Source organism: Silene latifolia, chromosome 2, assembly GCF_048544455.1.
Source record: "Silene latifolia isolate original U9 population chromosome 2, ASM4854445v1, whole genome shotgun sequence".
Lineage (NCBI taxonomy): Eukaryota > Viridiplantae > Streptophyta > Magnoliopsida > Caryophyllales > Caryophyllaceae > Silene > Silene latifolia.
In genome coordinates this window covers 103,197,794-103,224,403 of record NC_133527.1, presented here as the reverse complement: position 1 = coordinate 103,224,403, position 26,610 = coordinate 103,197,794, and the positions used below count along the sequence as shown (strand labels likewise).

General features: G+C 37.5%; 2 protein-coding genes and 1 non-coding gene across 3 annotated transcripts; all 3 read left to right on the top strand.

Annotated features, from left to right (window-relative positions):
- The first annotated feature begins 4,588 nt into the window (after nt 1-4,588).
- On the top strand, nt 4,589-4,695 carry LOC141645528 (small nucleolar RNA R71). Its single transcript, XR_012545008.1, has one exon. It is a non-coding gene; the product is annotated as a small nucleolar RNA R71 (small nucleolar RNA).
- An 8,803-nt stretch (nt 4,696-13,498) lies between these two features.
- LOC141641148 (protein FAR1-RELATED SEQUENCE 5-like) lies at nt 13,499-14,311 on the top strand. The gene has a single exon (XM_074449821.1). It carries the CDS (start codon nt 13,499-13,501, stop codon nt 14,309-14,311), a length of 813 nt encoding a protein of 270 aa, XP_074305922.1.
- On the top strand, nt 14,308-25,009 carry LOC141641147 (uncharacterized). The gene is made up of 3 exons (XM_074449820.1): nt 14,308-14,873; nt 24,084-24,473; nt 24,928-25,009. The coding sequence occupies exons 1-3, from the start codon at nt 14,308-14,310 to the stop codon at nt 25,007-25,009; spliced, it is 1,038 nt and encodes a 345-aa protein (XP_074305921.1).
- Nucleotides 25,010-26,610: the final 1,601 nt, after the last annotated feature.

Sequence of the window (26,610 nt, the reverse complement as noted above, 5' to 3'; positions counted from 1 at the left end):
CATCTTCACCCGGTATTTCACCCCTAGATGTACTTGGAAAGAAGACTTCCCTATCCGCCCAAATAGGCAAAGGACATGAAGGGTCAAGTAGTCCTTGCCTAGTTAAATGAAAGAGGGGTGGATATTGGGCTAAGTATGCATCTACTCGATCATTATAAGCTTGTTTATGCATCTCTTGAATAAGTAGAGTCATGTAGTCATTGCCCACTTCAACACCTTCGGGTTTGAACTCTTGATATTTGAATGGATAGGGTGGTGTGACAATGGAGGAGGAGGGCTCTTCCATCTCGCCCCTTTGTTGACGGATGATGTATTCGGCGCCTTTTGAGAGTGGAAGTAGGTAGTTTGTTCGATGAACACTTAATCGGCATATCTTGGAAGGCAAAGTGAAAGATCTAGCATCATTGGTGAGCCACCCATAGTTGGTGTCAAGAGAGTTATGTTTGGCCCATTTGTACTTGTTAATCATGGCATCCATGTCAATGAGATGACCCCCTTTGACCGCCACGTAGGTGTTATCCTTGTTGAAATTTGGATCAAAGTACTTGGCCAAGAGAGTAACTAGACCTCCATTTACGATAAAAGTGGTGCCATCCTTACCACAATCAACATTGAGCCATCTTTCCACCAAAAGCCTTAGAGCATTGTAAGGCTTGGTGAATTCCCTTATAACATTTAAGGCCGACTCAAGTAGAACACAATCGAGCTTTGTAAAGTGATTAGTGTCTTTTCTTACAATTATGGTATTCCCGATGACCTTGTGCCACACTCTAATGCCCGGATGGTGGACTAATAGAGCGCGACAAGCATGCAAGTTCTCAAATTTCTTCCCGGAAATCGCCTCCCAAAGAGAAGCGAGGTCATATTTTTCGGGCATCTTATGATAATAAGGTGTATCACTAAGACCTAATGCTTTACTCAAAACATCAAAGGTGATGCGCCTATTCACATTGGCAAGGCGAAACTCGATGTATGTTCTAGTCTCTACCTTAGTCACTTTCAATGAACTTAAGAATTCCAAGGTAAGGGAGGGGTATGTCAATTCTCTTGTAGTAAACAATTTTCCTAACCCCATGGCTTCAAATAAGGCTTTTGTTTATTCAAGGACACCCAATTTGTTCAAGGCATCTTTACATATGAATTTGGTGGGTAGAATGGCTTTCTTAGCATTCTTGGCAAATGTATCCCTATGGGAGTTAGAAATTAAAATTACCTCCGGATAGTTTGATAATTGAGCAATTTCCGGAGTTGTTGTTGTTGTTGCTTCCAAGGGAGGATTTTGTTGTTGTTGAACTTCCAAGTTTGCACTAGCAACCACCATAGCCATTGAAGCTTTCTTTGCTTGAAGGCATTGTTGCCTCTTTGAGAGTGCCTTTGCCTTGAGTGCCTTTGTTGATCCTTTTGTTCTTGCCAATAATGATTATACCAAGAAAAGATTGAAAATCTTCAATTTTCAATTATACCCAAATCGATTTTAAGATGAAAGGATTTGCCTTTGTATTTCAAAAATCGACTCAAAGGTTGAAGATTTTGGTGCTTGGATTGATTATTATTGTAAAAGGAGTGATTAATTGTTGTTGTAAGGAAGTTTGAATTTGATTTTGTTGAATTTGGTTGAGGAAATCTTGTTTTTGGTGATGGAGAGGATGAGGTTTTTGGGGTTTTGGGGTTTTTGGGTAGTGTTTAAATGTATGAATGAATGAATGAATGTGGAAAAGGGTATTTAAAACACTCGAAATTTCAAAACTGCAGGGGGAAGACGAGCGAATTCCCTTCGGGACGCTCGGATTCTGCTCTATTTGGCTTCAGGAAATCTCGTCTAAAGACGAGCGTCTTTCAGTGAAGACGAGCGGATTCTTGCAGTTCAGGACGAGCGGATTCCCTTAAAGACGAGCGGATTCTGTTACAGCGAATTTGGTTGTTCTGCACTGGCAAAAAGACGAGCGTCTTCTTGCAAAGACGAGCGGATTCTTTCAGACGAGCGTCTTCTCAGCTGGGACGCACAGATTCTCTAACAGACCAAAATTTTCAACTATGCAGCTCATTTGGACGGACGGATTCTCTAACAGAGCAAAATTTTCAACTTTGCAGCTCATTTGGACGGACGGATTCTTCAACAGACGCCCGGATTCCCATAAGACGAGCGGATTACCCATAGGGATGCTCGAATTCCATCTGGTCTACCCGGATTCAGTTCCGTCCGTGCACTTGCATATCCCTTGTCATTTTCTTTCTTCAAATCCCGTGTTCTTCATTGTAGGGGCACTACAAAGGCATAAGTAGCCTAGGCAATTGCTATCCCCACACTAAGCTAAAGCACTACACATCAATAAAATCATTAGTCCCTCCCTCACTTCTCTCAAAAATGATAAATATCTTGATCAAGGCATAAAAATCCGAAAATGACAAAAATGCAATGTAAAAATTAAAATGCAAGTTAGAGAGTTAGAAATATTTACAAATGGTGGTTTGGAGAGGACTCCACCAAACTCTCATCCTTAGTGAGATGTCATGGGGGCATGTCCAAGATGTTGTTGATGTTACTCAACACCTTGAAAAAGTAGTCAAAAGCTTGTTCATTGTCATGATAAAGATCCTCAATAGATCTTTGCACTTGTTGTCCTTCATGTTGGTCTTGATCGATAGAATTACCAATATAGGGGTTGAAAATCCCTTCAAACTCATCGTCCCATAGACCACAAACTTCATCTACTTGGTCACTAAAGATCTCTTGAGTTGATAGAGACAACTCTCCCACTTTCTTGTCTTGGCCAATGAGGCCATCTTCTTCATTGCTTGACTTTGGTGAGCTTTTCAAGCTCTCTTTGTTACAATTCACTTGCTCTTTGAATGGAGCATCATCGACTTTCTTCTTCCATTGGAATTCCGACTTCTTCCTATCATCCTTCCGGCTATAATGATCAACCATAAAACATGGTTCATGTAAACAAAGAGCTCTCATGGTCTTGTCAAGATTAAAAGTTATGCTCTCATCTCCCACTTCTAGAGTGAGCTCTCCATGCTTCACATCTATCACCGCACCCGCGGTGTGCAAGAAAGGTCTTCCTAGAATGATCGGAATATTGAAGTCTTCTTCCATGTCAACAATGACAAAGTCCACCGGGATGAAAAATTTCCCAACTCTTACGGGAACATCTTCCCATATCCCTAATGGTGTCTTCGTCGATCTATCGGCCATTTACTCACCGAGTACGGCATAACACTCACACTAGCCCCTAGATCACATAAGGCTTTGTTGATCGTGGTGTCGCCAATGGTACACGGTATTGAGAAGCTTCCCGGATCTTTAAGTTTTGGAGGTGAACTCCCTTGAAGTATTGCACTACTCACCTTAGTGAAGGCGATAGTTTCAAGCTTCTGGATTGACTTCTTCTTCGTAAGGATGTCTTTCATGTATTTTGCATAGGCCGGCACGTGATTAATTAATTCCGTGAAAGGAATCAAGACTTCCAAATTCTTCACAATATCCATAAATTTCCCAAGTTGGTCATCAAATTTGGGCTTGGCTTGACGACTTGGAAAAGGAAGTCTAATCACAATGGGCTCCTTCTCCTTGGCCTTGTCTTCACTTTTCTTTGAAACTTGTTCTTTTGATGGTTCTCCATCCTTGGAGTTTTGCATAACTTCTTCTTTGTCACTAGCTTCCACAACTTCATCCTCAACTTGCTTCTTTGGTGCTTCATACCTCGTACCACTCCTCAAGTGAATGGCACTAACCGTTTCATGTCTCGGGGGATTACTTTGAGGTGGTAATTGCCCCTTTTGTCTTTGTGAGCTTGAAGATGCTAGTTGAGTCAATTGGGTTTCCAACATTTTGGTGTGGGCTAGGATGTTGTTAATGGTGATTTCCTTTGCTTGACTATCCTTTTGCATTTGAATGAAAAACTCTTGTTGATTCTTTTGCATTTGGAGGACCGCTTTTTGAACATCAAAACCTTGGTCATTTTGTTGATTGTATGGAGTTTGATTTTGGTAACCTTGGTTTTGGTTGTAAAAGGGTATTTGATTTTGGTTTCTCACGGGAGGTGGGGTGTATGTTGGTTTAGGGTTTTGAACATTTTGGCTATTGTATGAGAGATTTGGGTGGAATTTGGTGTTTTTATTGTAATAATTTGAATAAGGGGTACCACTCTTGTATGCTTGAAAAGCATTCACTTGTTCATTTGTTCCCCTACATTCATTTTGGTCATATCCCAAAGTTCCACAATTCTCACATATCCCACTTGGGATTGATGAAGATGCCGTCATGGCATTAACATGATGCTTTGGTGATTTTTAGGGTTCTTCGAGTCTGGCCATAGCTTTTTCAAACTTCAAGTTGATGGTATCAATGTGAGCACTAAGTTGAGCACCCAATTGAGTAATAGAGTCCACTTCATGCTTTCCTCCTCTAGTAGCCTTGCGAGGTCTACTATATTGTGAGTTATGGACCGCCATTTCCTCAATCTTGTTCCAAGTTTGATTGTCGTCAACTTCGGTGAACATACCATTTGATCCCATGTTGAGGATGTTTCTTGGGTCTTCATAAAGACCATTCCAAAATTGTTGTACCAAGAACCACTCGCTAAGTCCATGATGAGGACATGAGCGACAAATTCCCTTGAATCGCTCCCAAGCTTCATACAAAGATTCTTCATCTCTTTGCTTAAAGCCCGTAATTTGAGCTCTTAGCATGTTAGTCTTTTCCGGTGGGTAGAACTTTTTGTAGAAAGCTAGAGCCAACTTCTTCCAAGAATCAATTCCGAGAGTAGCCTTATTAAGGCCTTTCAACCATTGTTTCGCGGTGCCAATTAGAGAAAAAGGAAATAAGACCCATCGAATTTGGTCTTGAGTTACACCGTTTTGAGAAATCGCAACACAATAGTCACAAAAAGTCTCCATGTGAGAGTGAGGGTCTTCACTAGGCATCCCCCCAAATTAGCTTCTTTCGACTAGTTGGATAAATGCGGATTTGGCAATAAAGTTTCCGGTTAAGTGTTGTGGTGTGGGAGTACCATTAGGTAGGTTCTCCTCGGTTGGTACGGAATGTGATGAAAATTTAGGCATTGTGGGTTGATTTTGTGTTGGATTTTGTGTTGGGTTCTCCTCACCTTCTCTTACAAAAGGGTTGATGAACTCAATAGTGTTTGGTTGAATATCTACAACCTCACCAATACCTCTCAAAGTTTTCCTAGCAAGTCTTCTATTGTTTGTCAAAGTCCTTTCAATTTCGTGATCAAAGGGTAACAAGTTACCTTGTGATCTTCTAGACATGCAAAATATCAAACAACTCGAAAATAATTAGAACAAACTTTGAAGATTTTTACTTCCCCAAGGCAAAGAAAGACATAAATAATAACAATATAAGAAAATCTAAATCAAGTTAACACCGTCCCCGGCAACGGCGCCATTTTTGGTCGTAATCTCTTGTGAGGTTTAGTTTTCGGTACTTGTCGTTAGGAGCACCTAGACCAAAACACAACTTATAACTTCACAAACAACTCTACAATTAGTAAAGAGGCAAGTAAAGGTCGGATCCCAAGGGTGTCACAATTTGGGGTTTGAAGTAGAAGATCACTAAACTAAAATAGCAATGAAAGTAAACAAGCAAGATGATTAAAAAGGGATGTAAACAATTGATAAAAGGCACTAGGGTGTCATGGGGTCATAGGGGATTCATGGGAATTGATCATACAAACATATTCTCAAATTATAAGCAAGCAATTATTGTTGTGATGGATCGAGTTGGTTTATATCTTACAATCCTAGGAAAGTTTGGGTCCCGGAGCCGAATCGATTAGATTGTACAACACCTACAAGTCGACTTAATCTTCCCTACTCAACTATATGCATGGTCTAATGAGACTCGAGTTGGTTTATGCCTTACAAGTCTCATTGAAAAGATAGGTGATGGGTAAAAAATGCAAGGATTCATATGCTCGCATTTCATCAAACATAACATGTGCATAAGTTGAGATCACTACAAGCAAGCAAATAAACTATGAAAACATATTAATTTAAGCATGAATCATCCCCCATGTTGGTTTCCCCTAATTACCCATTAACCCTAGCTAAGAAAATTACTCACTCATTATCATGTTGAACATGCTAGCAAGGTTGTCAATCATACTAACAAAGTAAAACATGATGAATAAATGAAGATAATTAACAATAATTAAAAAGGGATTAAGAGAATTATACCTACTAATGATTCCAATAATAAAGCAAAGAATAATAGAAGTACTTGATGATTGATTGGAAGGTTGTCAATCTCCCAATAATGACCCAAATAATCTTCAATTACCCAAAATGAAAGATGAACAAAAGAGAGATTATGGAAATGAGATTTGTATTAAAACTTGATTAAATGTTGATTACAAGATTAAAGAGAGATTTGATTGATATTAACTACACTAAAGATTCCTAAGAAGAACATGCTAATCTAATTAGACTAATGGGGTATTTATAGTGGGGATTAGTTACATAAATTAGGGTTTACTAAGAGCTTAAATGACGATTAAATCCTTGAGGAATCGCCGGTCTCAAGAGAGACTCCGGTCTCCTTTTTGCCGGTTTTTGGAAAAATATGCGCATCCTTCATAAAACATGTAAAAGACGAAATGGCTGACACACAATCCGAGCGTCCCGGGCACGGGACGGGCGGATTTTGGAGGTTCTGGCCGAGCGGATTCTTGGGGTGGACGGGCGGATTATGGTGGTTCTGGACGGGCGTCCAGCTGGGGAAGACGCTCGGATTGCCTTTGCTGGACGGGCGGATTGTTGGAAATCCGCTCGGATTGTCTTACAGCTTCTTCCTTTCTTCTTTTCTTCCTTTCTCTTCATAAAATCCTTGAGGATTTCCTCGGGGATGCAAGGATCTTTTCTCATCATTGCCCATCTACTATAGTATGTACAAAGGCCTTCTAGTCTTGTCTTCTCTTTGATGCTTGGTCATTGAATTCAATGAATTTAGCTTCATTTTGCCATGAAAATGCAAGTTTGCACTCCTTTCCTACCAAGGAAACAAAACCTCAAAGAATATGCAAAACAAAGGTCTAAAGACAATAAATGACCCATATATGCACTAAAAAGCATGGGAACAAGGCTAATTCGGGGACTAAATGTGCTCAAATTATGGTCACATCACCCGTATCGTCATACGATCAATTAAATAATCAATTAAGAGTGTTATCCTTTAGGTATGACCTAAGGGGATCAACTGATCACCACCGTCGCACGACAGTAATGTCAAACTCTTGTCAGCCAATCATTACCGATATGTGTGGACTAGTTGACTGTAAAAATACTTCCCACATGTATTCTTAAAACGAGACTTAAACATGTGATCATCATGATCGACAGTTGTGATCGCATTATTGTCGGAGGACACATATTCCAACACTTATCATCATCTCCCAAAACCGAGAATATGATCTTCGTTTGAGGAAAAAGAAACTTTGGCTATAACCTGTTACGGGTCTGGTTTTCCATATCCAAGGAATAGATAATTCTATGAAAAATCTCATATTTTCAGGAACAATATTATTATCCTAGGCTGACGGTATTACCATCCTCCATTTATCAAAATATTCTTTTAGAATGGATGGGAGAATATAATCTGTGCCATAAAAGCGCCACCAATTAATCAACCATATTGGAAGATCATGATTATAAATCTCAGAACTAATTTTGATAAACCAAGTATGACTTCGTTTATCATTTTCATAAAGAAATACCTTATCAAAGCCCTGGATATAATCCCAATAGTTATATTTAACTGGTGTACTTTTTATTACAACAATTTTTTCTGTTAATGGAGATATTCCCTAGTCGTTCATGGATATTACTTGTCCAATAATTATTTTAGAGAAATTATAAATTTCCTTATTTGTCCCAGTAAAATGGGTAAAAAAGCAGCCATTACTAGAGACTATTGTCTCATAGAAATGCTGAGGTTTGTATGTTTCCATGGTATAACCATGTCCTCCTAGATATCTGTCATAGAGTATCCATGGCTTATCTTCTCATTTCTTATCAGATTCATTAAGTAAGAGTATTACTCTTCCATCTTCATTTTGAAGCATTTCATCTTCTTTTTGAGCAGTATTTTGAACAGCTGAGGAAAGTGAGGGGTTAGAAGAAGAGCTGGGAACATCCTTTCCTTTTTTTTTGAAGCTGCTTCCACTTTATGAACTCCTCGAGCTCAGTTTGACTGCCTCCAGATAAGTCTGCTGCTATAAGCCTTTTATTACCATATTGAGTTATGGTATAACCAGAACTCCTTCCTCCTCTATATGAAGAGTTACCACGACCTCTACCACCTCTATTAGAGGGGTTGCCTTTACTGTGGACAAAAATTCCTGAAGAGAAAAGAATATTATAACACCACCACTGCACAACCTCCTCTCCTTCACCTCCCCCCTGCCCAGATCTAACACCAACACCACCATTGCCACCACCGCCTCCTGCCGCCCCATGACAACAACAATAACACCACCACTGCACAACCTCCTCTCCTCCACCAGGCGGCCTCCCTCTTCTACTCCACCACCGCCCCTTTTTCTTATACTTACATCTCTTTTTTTTTCCAAATCTTATTTATTATTGTTATTGTAGTATGATTTGTGTTATGTTTTGATTTTTGATTTTTGTTGTTGTTATTGTTATTTGTTATTTTTTTTGTTATTGTTAAATTAAGTGATGATGGTTGGTGATGTAGATGTTGTTGCTGTTGGTGTTCGTTTTTTTTTTTCAGATTTACTTTACGTTTTGTTGATTTTGTTGAGAAATTACGGTTTTTTTATTTTTCAGATTTATTTTATTGGTTTTGTTTTTAAGATTTATTTTATTGGTTCAATTTTTTAATCTCGTATTGTTTAAATATGTCTTGTTATATGTATTTTCAGATCTAATGTTCAACTGAATAGATTTAGTAAATTTTAAACATTATCTAAGATCTACAAAATTTGGTCCTTCAATGACATTTTTAGGCTATGAGACTAAAGTTATACAATTTACGACTAAAGTTATACTATTTATGACTATAGTTATTCTATTTACGCCTAAAGTTACACCATTGTAAAATTAAAGTTACATATACTTTGTATTAAAATATTAAATTTACATAAATTCAACATAATAAATAAAATGGAATCTACTTTTCTGACTTATTGATTAATTTTTGTTTAGAAATTACGTTTTTTAAAGTTCCATTTTTTTATTGTTGGTAATGTTATTTTTTTAGTGTTACATATTTTTTTTTTAAGATTATGTTCTTTTTTCAAATCTAGAATTGCTGGTTTAAAGTTAGTATTGTTGGTTTTTTCGGATTGTAATCGTTTTTTTTTTTGCAATATTATTGTTGTTTTTTTTCTTACAATTTGAAGTGTTACAATACTTTCAGATCTAGAATTAGTTTTTAGTATTTCCGTTTTTTTATTTCCGTTTTTTCTAAATTTCCATATTTTGTGCTAAAGTTATAGAATAATCAAAATAAAGTTATACTATTAACATTTAAAGTTATACATTGTATAAATTGAAGTTACACAAATATTGGAGTTATACAATGTGAATTTGGATATATTAATTCTAATTTTTGCAATTTTCAGTGTTGAAGAATTTTTTTCAAATATCGTCTTGTTATTGTGTTGGTTAGTTTTTTGTTTATTTTAAAGTTAGATAAACATTAAAGTTACACCATTCAAACTTCAATCTGTCTAACTTCAATGGCCATTATTGAAACTTTATTACACATTTTGTGTAACTTCAATGCTCATTATGCGCAACTTCAATGCTCATTATGTGCAACTTCAGTGGTATTATTTGCAATTTCAATGGCTATAAGTGCAACTTTAATCTCGTCTTGTTATTGCGTTGATTTCAAATCTGAATTTAAATTTGGACTAAAGTGACATGATTTTGGACTAAAGTTACACAAATTTGGACTAAAGTTATACAAAAAAGGACTAAAGTTACACAATTTTGGACTAAGGCTCTGTTTGGCAAAACTACCTGAAAAGGTAGCAGAAAACTGAAAAGCTAACTGAAACCTGAAAAGGTAACTGATAAGGTAGCTGAAAATTAGGAGCTGATAGGGTAACTGATTATATAAATTGTGTTTGGCAAACTAGCTGAAAGGGTAGCTGATTTTGGTGAAATGACGTAAAAGGATATGAAAATTATTTAATATTATAGAATAAAGGGGTGAAAAATGGAAATAAGTCATTTCAGGTACCTGATTTCTCAAATGCTACCTGAGGTAGCATTTCATTTCAGGTACCTTATTTGACCAAATAAGCTACTTGCCAAACACTTGCAAAAAAATTAGGTAGCTGAAATTTTGGTCAAATAAGCTACCTGAAGTGTCATGCCAAACGGAGTCTAAAGTTGCATAATTTTGGACTAAAGTTACACAATTTTGGACTAAAGTTATACAAATAAGGATTAAAGTTACAGTACGACAATTTATATAAACTTGTTTAAAATTTAATAAATTCACTCTCAAGAAATAAAGTTTTACCTGTAAATTACAAAAGTTATACAAATTTGAACTAAAGTTATACAAATATGGACTAAAGTTACACAACATTGACTTAAAATTATACAAATTAAATTTATATATATTCAAAATCATGTAAGTCTAGTGCTTTAAGAGTGTAACTTTAGTCCTTAATATTATAACTTTAGTGTATAATAGTGTACCTTTAGTCCTTTTTTGTATAACTTTCGTACAAAATTGTGTAACTTTAGTCCAAAATCGTGTAACTTTAGTCCAAAATTGTATAACTTTAGTCCAAATATAAATTCAGATTTGAAACCAACACAATAACTTGAGTTTATGTACCTCTAGTTTTTTGTGTGTGTAACTTTAGTTCATTGATAGTGTAACTTTAGTCCATAATAGTGTAACTTTAGTCCTTTTTTGTATAACTTTAGTCTAAAATTGTGTAACTTTAGTCCAAAATCATGTAACTTTAGTCCAAAATTGTATAACTTTAGTCCAAATATAAATTCAGATTTGAAACCAACACAATAACAAGATGAGATTGAAGTTAATGTCACATTGTCACTAATGCCAACTGAAGTTGCACATAATGTCACTGAAGTTGCACACAATGTCATTGAAGTTGTACATAATGGGGATTGAAGTTATACGTAATGCCAGTGAAGTTATACATAATGTGGATTGAAGTTATACATAATGTCGTTGAAGTTATACACATTGAAGTTTTAATACTAAATCTGAAAATTTTATATAACAATACGAAATTTAACAAGACGAGATTTTCAATAATTTATAAAAGAAGATGTTAAAGTCAAACATTGAAATTTGAAAAAATAAATAAATATACACTGAAATTTAAATGCAAAAACTGAAAAATTTATATAACAAGACGAATTTTAACGAGATGAGATTTAAAAAAATAAAAAACAAGACGATATTTGAAATGTCAAAATATGAATTATAATAACTTTAATATATCTAAGATTAATATTAACAAATAGAAATAAAACAACTTCAAACAACAAATTTAACACAAGATCTGGAGGAAAAAAAAACGTTAACCTGAGTGTGAAACGAGATCGTGGTGGTGAGACGGTGGGCGGTGGGTGGGTGGTGTTGGGTGAGGTAGTGGTGTATGAGGAAGAGAGATTTTGATATAATTGGATTTTTTATTTTTTTGGGTTTTTTGATTTATTTGGATTTTTTGGGTTTTTGATTTATTTGGATTTTTTGGGTTTTTTTTTATTTATTTGGTTTTTTTGGGTTTTTTATTTATTTGGTTTTTTTGTGTTTTTTTTTGGGGTTTGAGAGAGGAGATGGGTGAAATGTGTGAGATGAGAGAGAAATGGGTGAGTGGAAAACAAATATATAGTAAATTAGTGATTAATGAGGTGGATTAGTGAGTAGTGTTTATTAGGCTTTTAATCACCTTTGGGTGAGTTCATCTTATCCCTTCATTTCCCTCCATCCAATGGCTCTCTATAAGACTTATGGACTTAATATATATATATATGTGAACTTACATGATCTCTACTCTTTATCTCTCTCTCTCTCTCTCTATATATATATATATATATATATATATATATATATATATATATATATATATATATATATAGAGAGAGAGAGAGAGAGAGAGAGAGAGAGAGAGAGGTGGGATCCGGTGAGAACAACCATTCGGTGTAAACGGTGAGAACGACCTACAATAATAGGATTGTAAACAAAAAATAACACGGGCTCACCTACGTGATTAACTTGACAAAAAAATCAAAAACATCTTTTTCTCTCTCTACTTCCAAATTTTTTCCCCCAAATCAAAAAAAAAAAAGAATTCCGCGAAAAACAACGAAAATTCCGCGAAAATCATCAAACTACAGCGGCCAAAATTGACGAAATTGATCATAATCAATGGCGTTGATCATCTAATGGATGTACGATTATGATATTTTTCTCATTGATTTTGTGTGATTGATGCATGCACACACGATTTGTGATTTCGACTGGCGTTCCAGTATTATTCTAATAGTAGAAAATTATGGATGAGGGTTCTAGCGAATTGGGGGAACATACTGATGCGATTGTTCCAGCTATTAGCAATGATATCGCACAATCATCATCTCATCTAGGTATGTACATATGCAAATCAATTGATATAACCTTTTTTATAAATTGTTTCATTAAAATCGTCTGATTGATGTATCTATTGATATATTCGATGCGTATTCATACTAATTTAAGCATAGGAAGACAGATTATTACGCTTGCTGATCATGTTTCTTTAGCCTGTTTGGTATTATAAATCGATGAGTCTGAAGGATAAGAACAGTTGTCTTACCAGTCTGGTTAGTGTATGTGGGCTGCAAATTGTTTGAGAGTTGGTTAAACTAATGGATATCCTAGAGTATTCTGTGTAGTTCAATATCAAGTATAATAGTATAATTGATGCAACTGTCTTATATGAAAAGCGTACCTGGTAGGATAACGAAACAACCCTTATTTAACCAATGTATAGTTAGACGGTGTTGCATATATGATTAGCGTATCCATTAGTATAATTGATGCGGTTGTGTTTTTCAGCAGCGTATCTAGAATTACCAGCCTGATGGACGTCTACATTAAGTAGTCAGTTATAAAAATACGATATGTCAGCGACCTGGCACAAATTTCTGTGTTAAGTTCTGTGGTTTTTTGTTTTCTAAATGATTTTGTGCTTCTGAAGTAATTAGTGTACCTGAAATTATATTTGTTGCATATCAGTTATTTGAACTCTCTGCTTATACCCATATTATTCTACTATATAGCGTGCATACAGGCTCACCAATCATCGAGAAAACCTCTAAGAAAAGAATACCTGTATGTGCGCCAGAATTGAAACCTGTTTTGGGTATGGTTTTTGATAAACTAGAGGATGGGCTAGAATTCTATAAGACTTATGCTGCTAATTCTGGATTTAAAATGAGGAAGTCGACATAACGAAACATAGATGGGGTTGTGATGACTAAATATTGTGAGTGTAGTAAGGCTAGTGAAAGTAAACCTAGAGGGAAGGTAAAAAAGAGACTGAGGACTAGAATTTCATGTAGTGCAAAGATTTTTCTTCGGAGAAATGAAAAAGGACAATATGTGATTGCTGACTTTCATGAAGGTCACACCCACCTTCTCTCAACTCCAAACACAGTGGTGCATTTGACTGAGTCACAAGAATTAACCCTTATACATAAAACTATGATTGTTGAAAATTCTAAAGTAAATAAGGGGCCTGTGCAAAGCTTTAGGATGTTTAAAGAGTACGTGAAAGGATATCAAAATATAGGGGCATCACTCGAGGATTTCAAAAAATTTTGGAGGGATGTGAAAATTTTTATTAAAGGGTACGATGCTCAAATGATGATTGAGAATTTCATGCACAAGAAAGCCATGTGTAGTTCTTACTACTTTGATTTTGATGTTGATGATCGTGGACGACTATCTAGGGTTTGTTGGTTTGACCCTATAGCTATAAAGAATTACAGTCTCTTCGGTGATATGACATCTTTTGACACGACATTTAATATGAACACATATAAAATGATATTTACACCTTTCACGGGAGTTGACCATCAGAAGAAATGTGTGACATTTGGAGCGGGACTTATAAGAAAAGAGACTGATGAAGATTTCGTATGGTTGTTTCGGAATTTTCTGAGCGCAATGATCAATAAGTATCCTGTGTGCATAATTACTGACCAAGATAGAGGCATAAAAGCAGGAGTTAAAACAGTGTTCGGGGACAAAATCAGCACAGATATTGCATGTGGTATATCATGAAAAAACTGCCTGACAAGATCGGATCTACACTCTATAGAGATACTAACTTCATAAAAGAGTTGTACTCCTGTGTTTGGGCAGAAGACATCGAACCGTCTGAGTTTGAGGAACGGTGGTGCTCAGTTGTATCCTCAGACGGGCTGTCCGGCAATGAATGGTTAGATACGATGTTTGACAAAAGGGCTTCTTGGATCCCAGCATATTTCAGGGATTTATTTAGGGGTGGACTAATGAGAACCACGTCCAGATCTGAGTCCGAGAATAGCTTTTTCGGAAATTTCATGAACCCAAACTTAACATTGGTTGAGTTTCTTATGAGGTTTGAAAGCGATATGGACGCTCAACGATGGAAACAGTCCAAATTAATAGCCGAGTCAAAAAACTCCTTCCCTGATCTAGAAACACCTCACTCTTTAGAAAAGCACGCTTCTGAGTTCTACACTCCAGTGATGTTTTTTGAATTCAAAAATGAATGGAAAGCTGCCTGTTTCACCTGTGGTGTTAAAATTGTAGAGAGTACTACCAGTGACAACATTCCCATTATGATCGTGAAAAAGATAAGGTTTACTATGTTAACTTTACTTCTGACAAGATGAAATTGTTGGGGTTGGTGTCCTTAACAGTTAGTGCAAGGACTTGTAAACCTCTAAAAGGATCAAAGGGCATACTTTGGTATTATTATCAGTTGATCCACGTTTATCAATAACGGTTGGCTTGCTAGATAAGTTTGACGTTATTGTCATACAGATGGCGGTGATCAACTGGTCCCTAAAAGTCACACCTATAGGATACGTTCGAGAGATGTGACGGTATGAAAATACTGTCATATAGATGCCAAAAATTGACTAACCAGTTAGTCCGAGTTATTTGACTAATAATTAGTCAAATACGTGATGTTGAGATATTATATTTAATACGGATTAAATATCATGGGCTAAGGCGAATTAACCAGTTAATTCGTGAAATTAAATATACGTGATTTATATTTAATTAAATGTATATTAAAATAATTATACAATACTGTTTTTGTCGGACACGAATTAATAATTCAGCTAACCCGTATTATTAGCCGATGCCTTAATTTCCGATAACCGATAACAGTTTATAATCAAACCCGTCATATACATTTTAGCGGAATTGATCGGACCACAGGTTAAAATATTAGGAGAAAGTGGAAAGCCCACTTCCCCCTAAAAACCCACGGCTGGCCGAGCTAACAAAAGAGAGCATCCCTCTCTTTTGTAACCTAGACAATTTCATATACAACAAAACTAGGGTTTTGGAGATCAAGCTTTTCTCTGAAACCTGAGATCTCTCATCTCGACAAAACTCACAACAGTTCTCCCTATATTGCAAGGCAATCGGAGAACACTGTTCTAGCACAAGGGCATATCTCGGACAAAGTCTTGGGTGCAACAATTAGGAGGGAATCTTGCTTGATTTCTGTCTTTACGCCGCACTATAAGGACCCGAGGTTGATTCTAATTCCTTATCGTTTCTATGTTTTGTTTTATCGTTTTATGACCATAAATTGCATGTAAATTTTACGTTATAGTCCTGCAATTTAAGGGGTAGTATACGGATATTAACCCACAAGTGGTATCAGAGAGAGGCCACGTGAATTTTTTCATGTGTTTTTCATAAAACGATCTTGAAGCGATTTTGTTTTGGCTAAAAATTTGTCTCGGCAGCCTATTTTTCACTCGGCAGATTTTTTTTTTAAATTTGCTGCGTTTTTTTATGGTTGCTTTGGGAACCGTGTCTTGTTTACACGGTTGCTCTCGATGTTTTTGTGCTTAAAAACCCGTGCCCAGTATACACGGCAGAATTTGCTTGAAACCGTGTCATGTATTACACGGCAATTTCATCTTTTTCGTTTTGTTTTGTTGAAACCGTGTCATGTATTACACGGTTTTATCATCTTTCTCGATTTGGTTTTATGCATATTGTTGTTTTATACAGAGATTATAACAATATGTCATGTTTTATCAATTATCAAATTTGTTTTGATGCGTTTTGATCAAAATTTTAATTGATTTTTCCTCGAAAATCAGTTTTCACGAGGGTTTGGGATTTTTCAGAAATTTTTGTACTTGATCGAATAAAGTTTCAATCGATCGAGTGGTTTTTTCTGCTTGTTTTGTTCGATCGAGTCCCTGATGTACTCGATCGACCCTGTGTCTAAAACCTTTTCTCGATCGAGTCCCTGTTGTACTCGATCGACCCCTTTTCAAAACCCCTCTGCTCGATCGAGTTGTCCTCGTACTCGATCGAGTAGTGTTGCTGATATAGGTACTCGATCGACCATCAGTTTAGTCGATCGAGCACCTCCTGATTAGCATTCCTCTCGATCAACTTGCAGTTCAGTCGATCGAGCTCCCCTGTCCCTCGATCGAGCACTTATGTCCCTGGATCGAGGGATTTCGTCTTTAACAGCTTTGAAAATTTGTTTCTTTTGATTTAAATTTTCTTTTGGCTTAAATATGTACTTTATCCGGATATAGTACACTCGCTTAATAGTGAATCGGTTCACTCACGTACCATATAGTTGTTTTAAAGTGTCTTTAAAATGACGGATTATAATAGATTAAAATTAAATGATAGAAGCGGTTTTATCACACGAATTTTAATCATTAAAAGGTGGTTTGGATAAATTTAACATAATTACAGAATTATGTCACGAATGAATTTGTTTTAGTTGATGCATTTTTATTTATCGTTAATTTATGAATGCCGTGAATGCCATTTTAATTACGTATTTATTTTTACAAGCGATTGTAACTTAGTGTGGCCTTAGTAGAACGTGTTACCGTAATGATGGAACACGGTCTTGGTTGTATTTTGAGATCTTGTATCTCCGTTTTGGTTTTTTCGCTTGTAATTACAGTTTTAATTAGAATGTAAATAGGTTTATATTTTGTAATTTTAATTGTAATTTTTGAGAAGACCAAAGATGGAGACCAGATGCTCACTCCCGCTACTTGGATCAAGATGGAACATCAAGACAAGCTTTTCGGGTCCAACGGTGGATTCCAAAGTTGTATTATGTTCTTTTACTAGGATAGGCCACACTAGGACTTTTTTATTTACGTTTTTGCATTCATTTATTTATTTTTCGCAACGATAATATGCATCATATTCCGCCTAAAAACCAAACCACCTAATTTATTGCATGAAAACTGACACATATAGAGGTCACGAGTTAGTTTTCATTGACATTCTCATGTCACACGTTTTAAGCCATCATCTAAATTAATTCATTCACGACAGACGCTAGTTATTCGTTCACTTAAAAATGAATTATAATTTAGTTGATGGGATCTTCCTCGTATAAACCAAAATTGAGAACGGTCTTTATAGGTCAAACTCCAATGAGTCCCTTCTTCGTCGGTAGGCATACTATGACCCCTTCTACGTCGGGTAAGTTGGAACCGATTGACCTATTTTATCTCAACACTATGGTCACTAAACGATCCCTGTGATCATGGTGGACTATAGATAGGATTTACGGAAATCTATCGACCAAGAGTTCTTAAGGAAGAATTAGCTAAACAGTTGGCTTATCAATTTACGGAAATTGAGTCTTGGGATCACTTGTATCATTCTTGAGGGAGATCAATTATGCAAGTGCGAGAGTCTACATGTTTAAAATGAATTTTAAAATAGACTTAAATCACCTCGATGAGTTGCTTATTTCGTTTTGTTTTTCTTTCTTTTTCGAGTGTAGATCACGTTTTAAATCGCTAAACATCAAATGGCTGGTTCAAGTGATAACCCAATGCCAAGTGCCACATTGGACCGTGAGTCCGGGCTTAGGATCTTCATGAATCGGATGAATCGGTCTACTCGATCGAAGAATGATGGATCCAACCGCGGATCGGGAGGCGGCAAAGATTACGGAATCTTGCCGCTGCCGACGGAAAGCTCAAATATCTACTTGAGCCCATGCCGCCACACCCAGTTCCCACGGCGGGAGCTAACGAGATCGCTACTTATAACGATTTCGTCATGGAAGCGGGTGCGATTAAAAACGTGCTCATTTTTGCAATGGAACCCAATTTGCAGAAACGCTTCATAGCCCAAGGTGCAAACAAGATTTTCACCACGCTCACCAAGGAATTCTCGAAAGCACCGAGAATCGTGACCTATGAGCATACCACTCGCTTCTTTGATGCGAGACTCCAGAAGGGCCAACCGGTTAGCCCACACATTCTCAGCATGATTGAGAATGTCGAGAAACTGGAGACCTTTAACTGTAACATCAGCGAGAATATTGTTATCGACCGTATTCTTCATTCACTCCACGATGGTTATTCGCAATTCAGAGCGAATTACTATATGAATGATTTGAAGAAAACTCCCCATGAACTGCACTCCCTTCTCGTACAGACCGAGAAGGACATGAAGTGCAGTGGGAGCTCGAAACAGGATGTTCTCGTTGTGTCAAATAAAGGAAAGGGTAAGGGCAAAGCTCCGGCAAACCTAACAGTAGGTAAGGCGAAGTTCAAGAAGTCGGGTTCAGGGAAGAGTGGTCCTGGTGAGGCGAGTAACTCATCAGGCATGACAAAGAGCAAGAGTGATAACATGGAATGCCATCATTGCCACAAGACTGGGCATTGGAGACGCACATGTCCTGTTTATCATGAGGACTTAAAGGCGGTCGTGTTAAACTTTGTTGGTATGTCTTCTCTCTCTTCTACTTTTATTCATATGATTGAGATTAACCACGCAAGTTACGGAACTTGGGTACTTGATATTGGTTGTGGTTCTCATCTGTGTAATCATGTGCGGGGGCTCCGAAACATCGAACCCCTCGTAAAGGGTGAGGTGGACTGCGTGTTGGGAATGGAGCAAGAGTAGTTTGCCATCTCCAAGGGGACATATGTGATCCAGCTTCCTAGCGGATTTGAGTTATCATTATATGATTGCTATTATGTACCCAGTCTTTCTAAAAACATTATTTCTGTTTCTGCGCTTGATAAACTTGGTTTTTCATTTGTAATAGAAAACAATGCTTGCATTTTCTCATTACACGATATGATTTACGGCAAGGCAGTTTCCATGAATGGAATTTATGTTTTAGATCAGACCAATGAAATATTACACGTAATGAATAAAAAGTTAAAGGTTGGTGACAAAGATCAAACGTATCTATGGCACTGCCGTATGGGACACATTAATGAGAAACGCGTAAAACAGCTCATCAAACATGGAGCTATCTCGGCCTTTGATTTTCAATCATTTGGCACGTGTGAATCATGTCTCATCGGTAAGATGACTCGGATTTCCTTCAAAGGTGTTGGAATGCGCGCTGCCGACCTATTAGGGCTCATACACACGGATGTATGTGGTCCTATGTCAATCACCGCACGAGAAGGCTATAGGTATTTCATCACTTTCACGGACGATTTGAGTAGATATGGCTATGTCTACTTAATGAAGCACAAAAGTGAATCCTTTGAGAAATTCAAGGAATACCAAAATAGGGTGCAGAACCTATTAGGTAGAAAGATTAAAACACTGCGTTCGGATCGTGGTGGCGAGTATCTTTCTCACGAGTTTGATCAACACCGAAGGACCGTGGGATTGCCCTACGAGTTAACTCCACCGGAACACCTCGGTTGAACGGTGTGTCCGAACGGAGAAATCGAACACTACTTGATATGGTTCGATCCATGATGAGTCACACGGTTTTACCCGATTCATTATGGGGTTATGCTCTTTTGTCAGCCGCTCTAATACTTAACCAAGTCCGTCTAAAGTCATGTTGACAAGACTCCATATGAACTATGGAAGGGAACGGTCCCTAACTTGTCCTTTATACGGGTTTGGGGCTGCGAGGCTTATGTCAAGTGGAGACACGAGGATAAGCTCGGCCCGCGATCGGTCAAGACATACTTTATAGGTTATCCTAAAGGATCACGTGGTCATTACTTTTATTCGCCAACCGAACAACGCGTTTTTGTTGCGGCTAGTGCGACATTCTTAGAGAAGGAATTTCTCGAGAATGCAAAGAGTGATAGAACCTTCGACCTGTCGGAGATTCCAGAACCAAACACCGAGCAATTATTGGAGGAACCAATTCCTACAATCCCGGCTGCGGTGAATATTCCTGAGGAACCTAGGAGGTCGGGAAGAGTCTCTATTCCTCCGGACAGATACATCGGTATGGTCGAGGAACATGACATAGATGACGTTCTACTCTTAACGAGTAGTGAACCCGCAACCTATAAAGGTGCCATGACGAGTTCTGACTCAAAGCTATGGCTTGAGGCCATGCAATCCGAGATGGACTCCATGTATGAGAACAACGTGTGGGATCTTGTTGACTTACCTGCTAAGGTTCGTCCCCTTCAATGCAAATGGCTTTACAAGATAAAGCATTTCGTGGAAGGTCAACAAGATATCTATAAAGCACGACTAGTTGCAAAAGGTTTCACCCAAGTGCCAGGTTTGCACTACGATGAGATTTTTGCACCCGTAGTTATCTTTGCGTTCCATTCGGATTATCTTAGCGATCGCCGCTTTTCATGACTATGAAATTTGGCAAATGGACGTGAAAACCGCCTTCTTAAACGGCTTTTTGGAGGAAGAGTTGTACATGGTACAACCCGAAGGTTTCATCGATCCTAAAAATCCTAAGAAAGTGTGCAAGCTTAAGCGTTCCATTTATGGACTTAAGCAAGCATCAAGGAGTTGGAATCATCGCTTCGACCAAGTGATAAAAGACAATGGATTCACTCGATCGGTCGAGGAACCATGTCTATATATCAAGTCGAGTGGGAGCAAGATTGTCTTCCTAATATTGTATGTTGACGACATACTCCTGATTGGGAATGACATACCTCTCTTAACTTCGGTGAAAGTATGGTTGAAAAACCATTTCCAGATGAAAGATCTGGGAGAGGCACAAAGAATTCTAGGCATCCGTATCTATCGAGATAGATCACGACGGATGTTATCTCTCAGTCAGGAGTCTTACATAGACAAAGTCCTAGAGAGATTCAGTATGACTAACTCCAAGAAGGGGTTCCTTCCTATGTCCCCAGGGGTGCATTTGAGCAAGTCTCAGGCACCAGAGACACCGGAAGAGAAAGAGCGCATGACACGGATTCCTTATGCTTCGGCAATAGGATCAATCATGTATGCCATGATATGCACACGTCCGGACGTGGCATATGCATTGAGTATGACAAGTCGATTCCAACAAAGAACCAGGTGAACCACATTGGTTGGCTGTCAAGAACATTCTTAAGTACCTCCGGAGGACTAAAGATTGGGCATTGACTTATGGAGGCGATCAAAAGCTATGCGCAACCGATTCTGTGAGATGCTAGCTTCCAAACGGATCGAGATGACTCGAAATCTCGGTCTGGATTCGTTTTTACTCTTAATGGCGCTGCATGATCACGGTGGAAGAGTTCGAAACAAAACGTTACAGATTCTACGATCGAGTCCGAGTACTATGCCGCGTCTCGAAGCAACAAAGGAAGCGATATGGATGCGTCAATTCTTACATGGGCTCTCTGTAGTGCCTAGTTCGAATGACCCGATCACCATCTATTGTGACAATAGTGGTGCCATCTTCCAAGCTAAGGAGCCAAAGTCTAGCAACAAGTCTAGACATGTACAACGGAAAGCTCATCTAATCCGGGATTACGTGGAGCAAAAGATAGTAGTGATAGAAAAGATTGCTACAGATGATAACATAGCGGATCCTCTCACTAAAGCATTACGACAAGATAAGCATGAAGGGCACGTAAATTCCATGGGAATCAAACGTGTTCCTGAGTTGTAGTACTCTTTTATGGATCAGATTCATTCTCCTTTGTACTCTATACGACATCATCGTTTTGATATTTTATATATATATTTTGTTTTTCATGTGGAATTGTACGACAATTTTGAACACCACAAAGTGAATTGAACAAACATCATATCTTGTTAGTCCTTAATTGCCCAAATGAGCCGATAACTCGGCAATTATTCGTGACGTTGGTTGATGGTGGGTTCAACGAGCCATAAGTCAACAAAGTTGGTCGACCAATCACGAGGCGATTTATACGGATATTTCGTAGGACACCTATGTGACATCGACGTGGAGTCCTAAATGTTTTATAACATTCGTTGCCCGGTCGTGGATAGGACTTCCATGGTGATCCTAAGAGTCGATTCTTTGACTATCGATTGTCTCTTGAGACTACGGCAGATTTTGGGTGACTTTGGTTTCTTTCTCACGGTCATCCGTAACAGGGGGCCAAGTAGATTTTTTTCTGGGTCATTTCATGCTTTGCTTAGATCGGAAGGAGTCGAGTTGAAGGAAATATTCAGCCTTTATCAGGTACTCGATATTTCTCGGGGCCACTCGAGGAGTCAGAATCGAAATGCATGGCCATGCTCGGATACGGATTCGTTTTATCGGTTAAGTTACTCTCTAGTCGGGGAAACCACTCTAGATACAGATCGATTGTAAAATACGACCTTTGTGGATCCAGATCTGCAAATTGTTTTACATTGAGTGGGAGAGATTTTAAATGAATATGAGAATCGGTTATCGCACCTACACTTGTTCGGACAAGTGGGAGTTTGTTGGAGCTTGTGTCCTCCAGTTAGTGCGGATAACGTCATTGCACATACACTTGTACGGACAAGTGGGAGCTTGTTGGGGTTGGTGTCCTTAACAGTTAGTGCAAGGACTTGTAAACCTCTAAAAGGATCAAAGGGCATACTTTGGTATTATTATCAGTTGATCCACGTTTATCAATAACGGTTGGCTTGCTAGATAAGTTTGACGTTATTGTCATACAGATGGCGGTGATCAACTGGTCCCTAAAAGTCACACCTATAGGATACGTTCGAGAGATGTGACGGTATGAAAATACTGTCATATAGATGCCAAAAATTGACTAACCAGTTAGTCCGAGTTATTTGACTAATAATTAGTCAAATACGTGATGTTGAGATATTATATTTAATACGGATTAAATATCATGGGCTAAGGCGAATTAACCAGTTAATTCGTGAAATTAAATATACGTGATTTATATTTAATTAAATGTATATTAAAATAATTATACAATACTGTTTTTGTCGGACACGAATTAATAATTCAGCTAACCCGTATTATTAGCCGATGCCTTAATTTCCGATAACCGATATGATTTATAATCAAACCCGTCATATACATTTTAGCGGAATTGATCGGACCACAGGTTAAAATATTAGGAGAAAGTGGAAAGCCCACTTCCCCCTAAAAACCCACGGCTGGCCGAGCTAACAAAAGAGAGCATCCCTCTCTTTTGTAACCTAGACAATTTCATATACAACAAAACTAGGGTTTTGGAGATCAAGCTTTTCTCTGAAACCTGAGATCTCTCATCTCGACAAAACTCACAACAGTTCTCCCTATATTGCAAGGCAATCGGAGAACACTGTTCTAGCACAAGGGCATATCTCGGACAAAGTCTTGGGTGCAACAATTAGGAGGGAATCTTGCTTGATTTCTGTCTTTACGCCGCACTATAAGGACCCGAGGTTGATTCTAATTCCTTATCGTTTCTATGTTTTGTTTTATCGTTTTATGACCATAAATTGCATGTAAATTTTACGTTATAGTCCTGCAATTTAAGGGGTAGTATACGGATATTAACCCACAGAAATTGAACTGCTCCTGCAAAAAGTTCGAGAGACATGGAATTTTGTGCCGTCATGCGCTTTATGTGTTGAAAGAACAAGGCATCGACAATGTACCAGATCAGTATCTGTTAAGTAGGTGGAGCAAATTGGCAACATGTCAGCCGATTTGTAATAATGTGCCACACACTTTAATTGAAGATTGTAACGCATTAGATGTTAGACGACACAAAATTGGTACCCTATGGTCCGAGGTGTTTTCATGTGTGACACTCGCTGAACAGAAGCCTGAGTATGTGGATGAATTATTGGGCATTCTGAAAGGTTTCAAAGACAAGATAAACGCACAAAACAGTACGTCTGAATGTAGCAGTAGTAGTAACACGGGTGATAGACTGAGAAATAAGAATAGGGAGCTTGAGATGCTTTTAGGAACAAAAATACCAGCAGAAGTGGTTGTCTTACCTCCTATTCAGTCAAAGACAAAAGGGTCTGGAAAACGAATGATGTCCCAAAAGGAAAAGGCTATGTAAGAACACAACAAAGACCCAGAAAATGTAATGCTTGTGGAGAATTAGGATTCCACAATAGTCGGAATTGTCCTGGGAGAGTATGATTCCATCGAACAGGTACGCTATTAATTTTGGTGCATTCGTTATTAGAGAATATGGATAGTCCTATTGGTATAGCACATAACCCTTACTCTCTAGTTATCCAAGTCTAGAACTTGCCTTTGACAATTTCACTTGGTACAAGCAGCTTATTCACAAATGAAAATATTAGCAAGGCTCACAGAGATTTTGAATTGTTATTGACATCACTGTTGAATGGCATATTACTGCTATCTAGTCGACTTACAGGTGAATTGCCCTCCTCGTCAGCCTTAGGAATAATTTGTTGTATGGTATTTGAATAAGGAATAATATTGTTGTATCTAATAAAATTTGTAACCTTTAATTTTTGATAGCCTTTATTCGTTTCAGGATTGAACAACGAAAAGAGCTGCGGATTACAGACACAAAGATAATGATTAATGGCAGAAGGATTGGAGACTTCATTTTTTGATCTGTTTTATTTGATTTTTCATCAATTTTTTTATTTTTTTTATATTTCCTTTTTAATTTTTATATTTATTTTTTATTCTTCTTATATCACAAACTACTGGCGTATCTTCATGGATTATATGTGCATCTGTCAAGGCGCAAAGTGTAACTGCCAGGATAGTTAATGTAAACACTTGTTTATGCATGTTAACCTATACAATACATGGATGATCATTCATAGGTGCTGCTATAAAGAGTTATTGAATTTTCTTATTATTGCTATGTGAATGTGTAAAAGTGTACTGTCTGCTATTTTCATTAACTGACGATTTCATTTTCAAACAACGAAAAAAACGTGTTCACTTGTTGGAGAGTTGTGTAAATATATTTACTGGGTTGTCTACACATAATAAATATATTTACACACGTAGCGCCTAGAGGTTGCTTAGATTAACACGGATACACTTGTTTGTGAGTTTATGTGAAAATAAAAAAAGCGTGTATATTAACATGATTGTTGCACATGATTTACGTGAAAAGCGTACCTAGTAGTATTCTGAGTAAATAAATAGCGTAAATATTAATAAACGATGATTCAAAGTTGAAATTGTGGAATCCTTTAACTAATGAACATTCGGTTATTCAATTGAGAGTAAATATCATACTTTAGTATGTAAATGATTTTGACGTATCTGGAAATATAATTGGTGTGTGTCAGTTTTAAGATGGCGTAACTAGTAACATAATTCCTGCATACCAGTTATAAGCCAACATTCGACAATGAACCAAGGCCAGAGTTACACCTTTATTATCTCCAAAAAGTATTTAAAACAAAACCGTCAACCAAAAAACCGGAATGTGTAACCATTCTTGCACATTGCCAACTCCAAGTAAGTTGGATTATCCAAAATGATGTCTAGCAAATTGGCATAAAAGTCGGTCCAATTGACATAACTCTTGAACAAGATCAGATTACATTTTTCATTACACCTCTAGACAAACCACAAACATGAAAAAGTCGGTCAAAATGAGGGACCATGCCCTACCATTACACATTGCTGAGTTAAGAACATCTGAGCATTCGTGAAAATATATTCTAGACAATTATGCCATGCAGCAAAATGACATAAACTGGTGTTTAATGGACATAGCGGTTGAATAGGCTCAGTTTGCCTTTACATGACACACCAATAATAAGTCTTATTTTAGACCATTATGCCTTCCAGAAAATGAACCACACGTACTCCTTGGTTGATTGCTAGTAGCCACGCATCTTCCAAACAAACACTTGTCGTCCATTAAAAAATCTGCATATCAAACACAATAATTAAAATTTGATAATCCATGATTTAAATGGTTGTATTAAGGTAAAACTGGAAATAGGGGGAAGAAATAAAGGAATAAAATATAAGACCTCTCTATGATTCTCTTGCCATCGTAACAAGCTTAACGCAATTGTCCTTCGGAATGAAGGCAAACCCTTGAAATTGCTCGCAGCTGTCCACAGGGATCGGTCACGGCCAGCCTCTAACCACTTCAATACATAGACACAGCAATCGTGTCTTCAAAAGCATAGCGACAATAATTAACATTAAAGGCTGACTGAATGGAAATAACCGATGA

What these genes read in the sequence shown, in the direction of transcription:
- LOC141641148 (XM_074449821.1), top strand. Translation starts at nt 13,499, where the DNA reads ATGACTAAATATTGTGAGTGTAGTAAGGCTAGTGAAAGTAAACCTAGA.
- LOC141641147 (XM_074449820.1), top strand. Translation starts at nt 14,308, where the DNA reads ATGAAAAAACTGCCTGACAAGATCGGATCTACACTCTATAGAGATACT. An exon ending in ATGATCGTGAAAAAGATAAG is followed by an intron (nt 14,874 to 24,083) that starts GTTTACTATGTT and finishes TCTGTTAAGTAG; the next exon opens with GTGGAGCAAATTGGCAACAT. An exon ending in TCCCAAAAGGAAAAGGCTAT is followed by an intron (nt 24,474 to 24,927) that starts GTAAGAACACAA and finishes TATTCGTTTCAG; the next exon opens with GATTGAACAACGAAAAGAGC.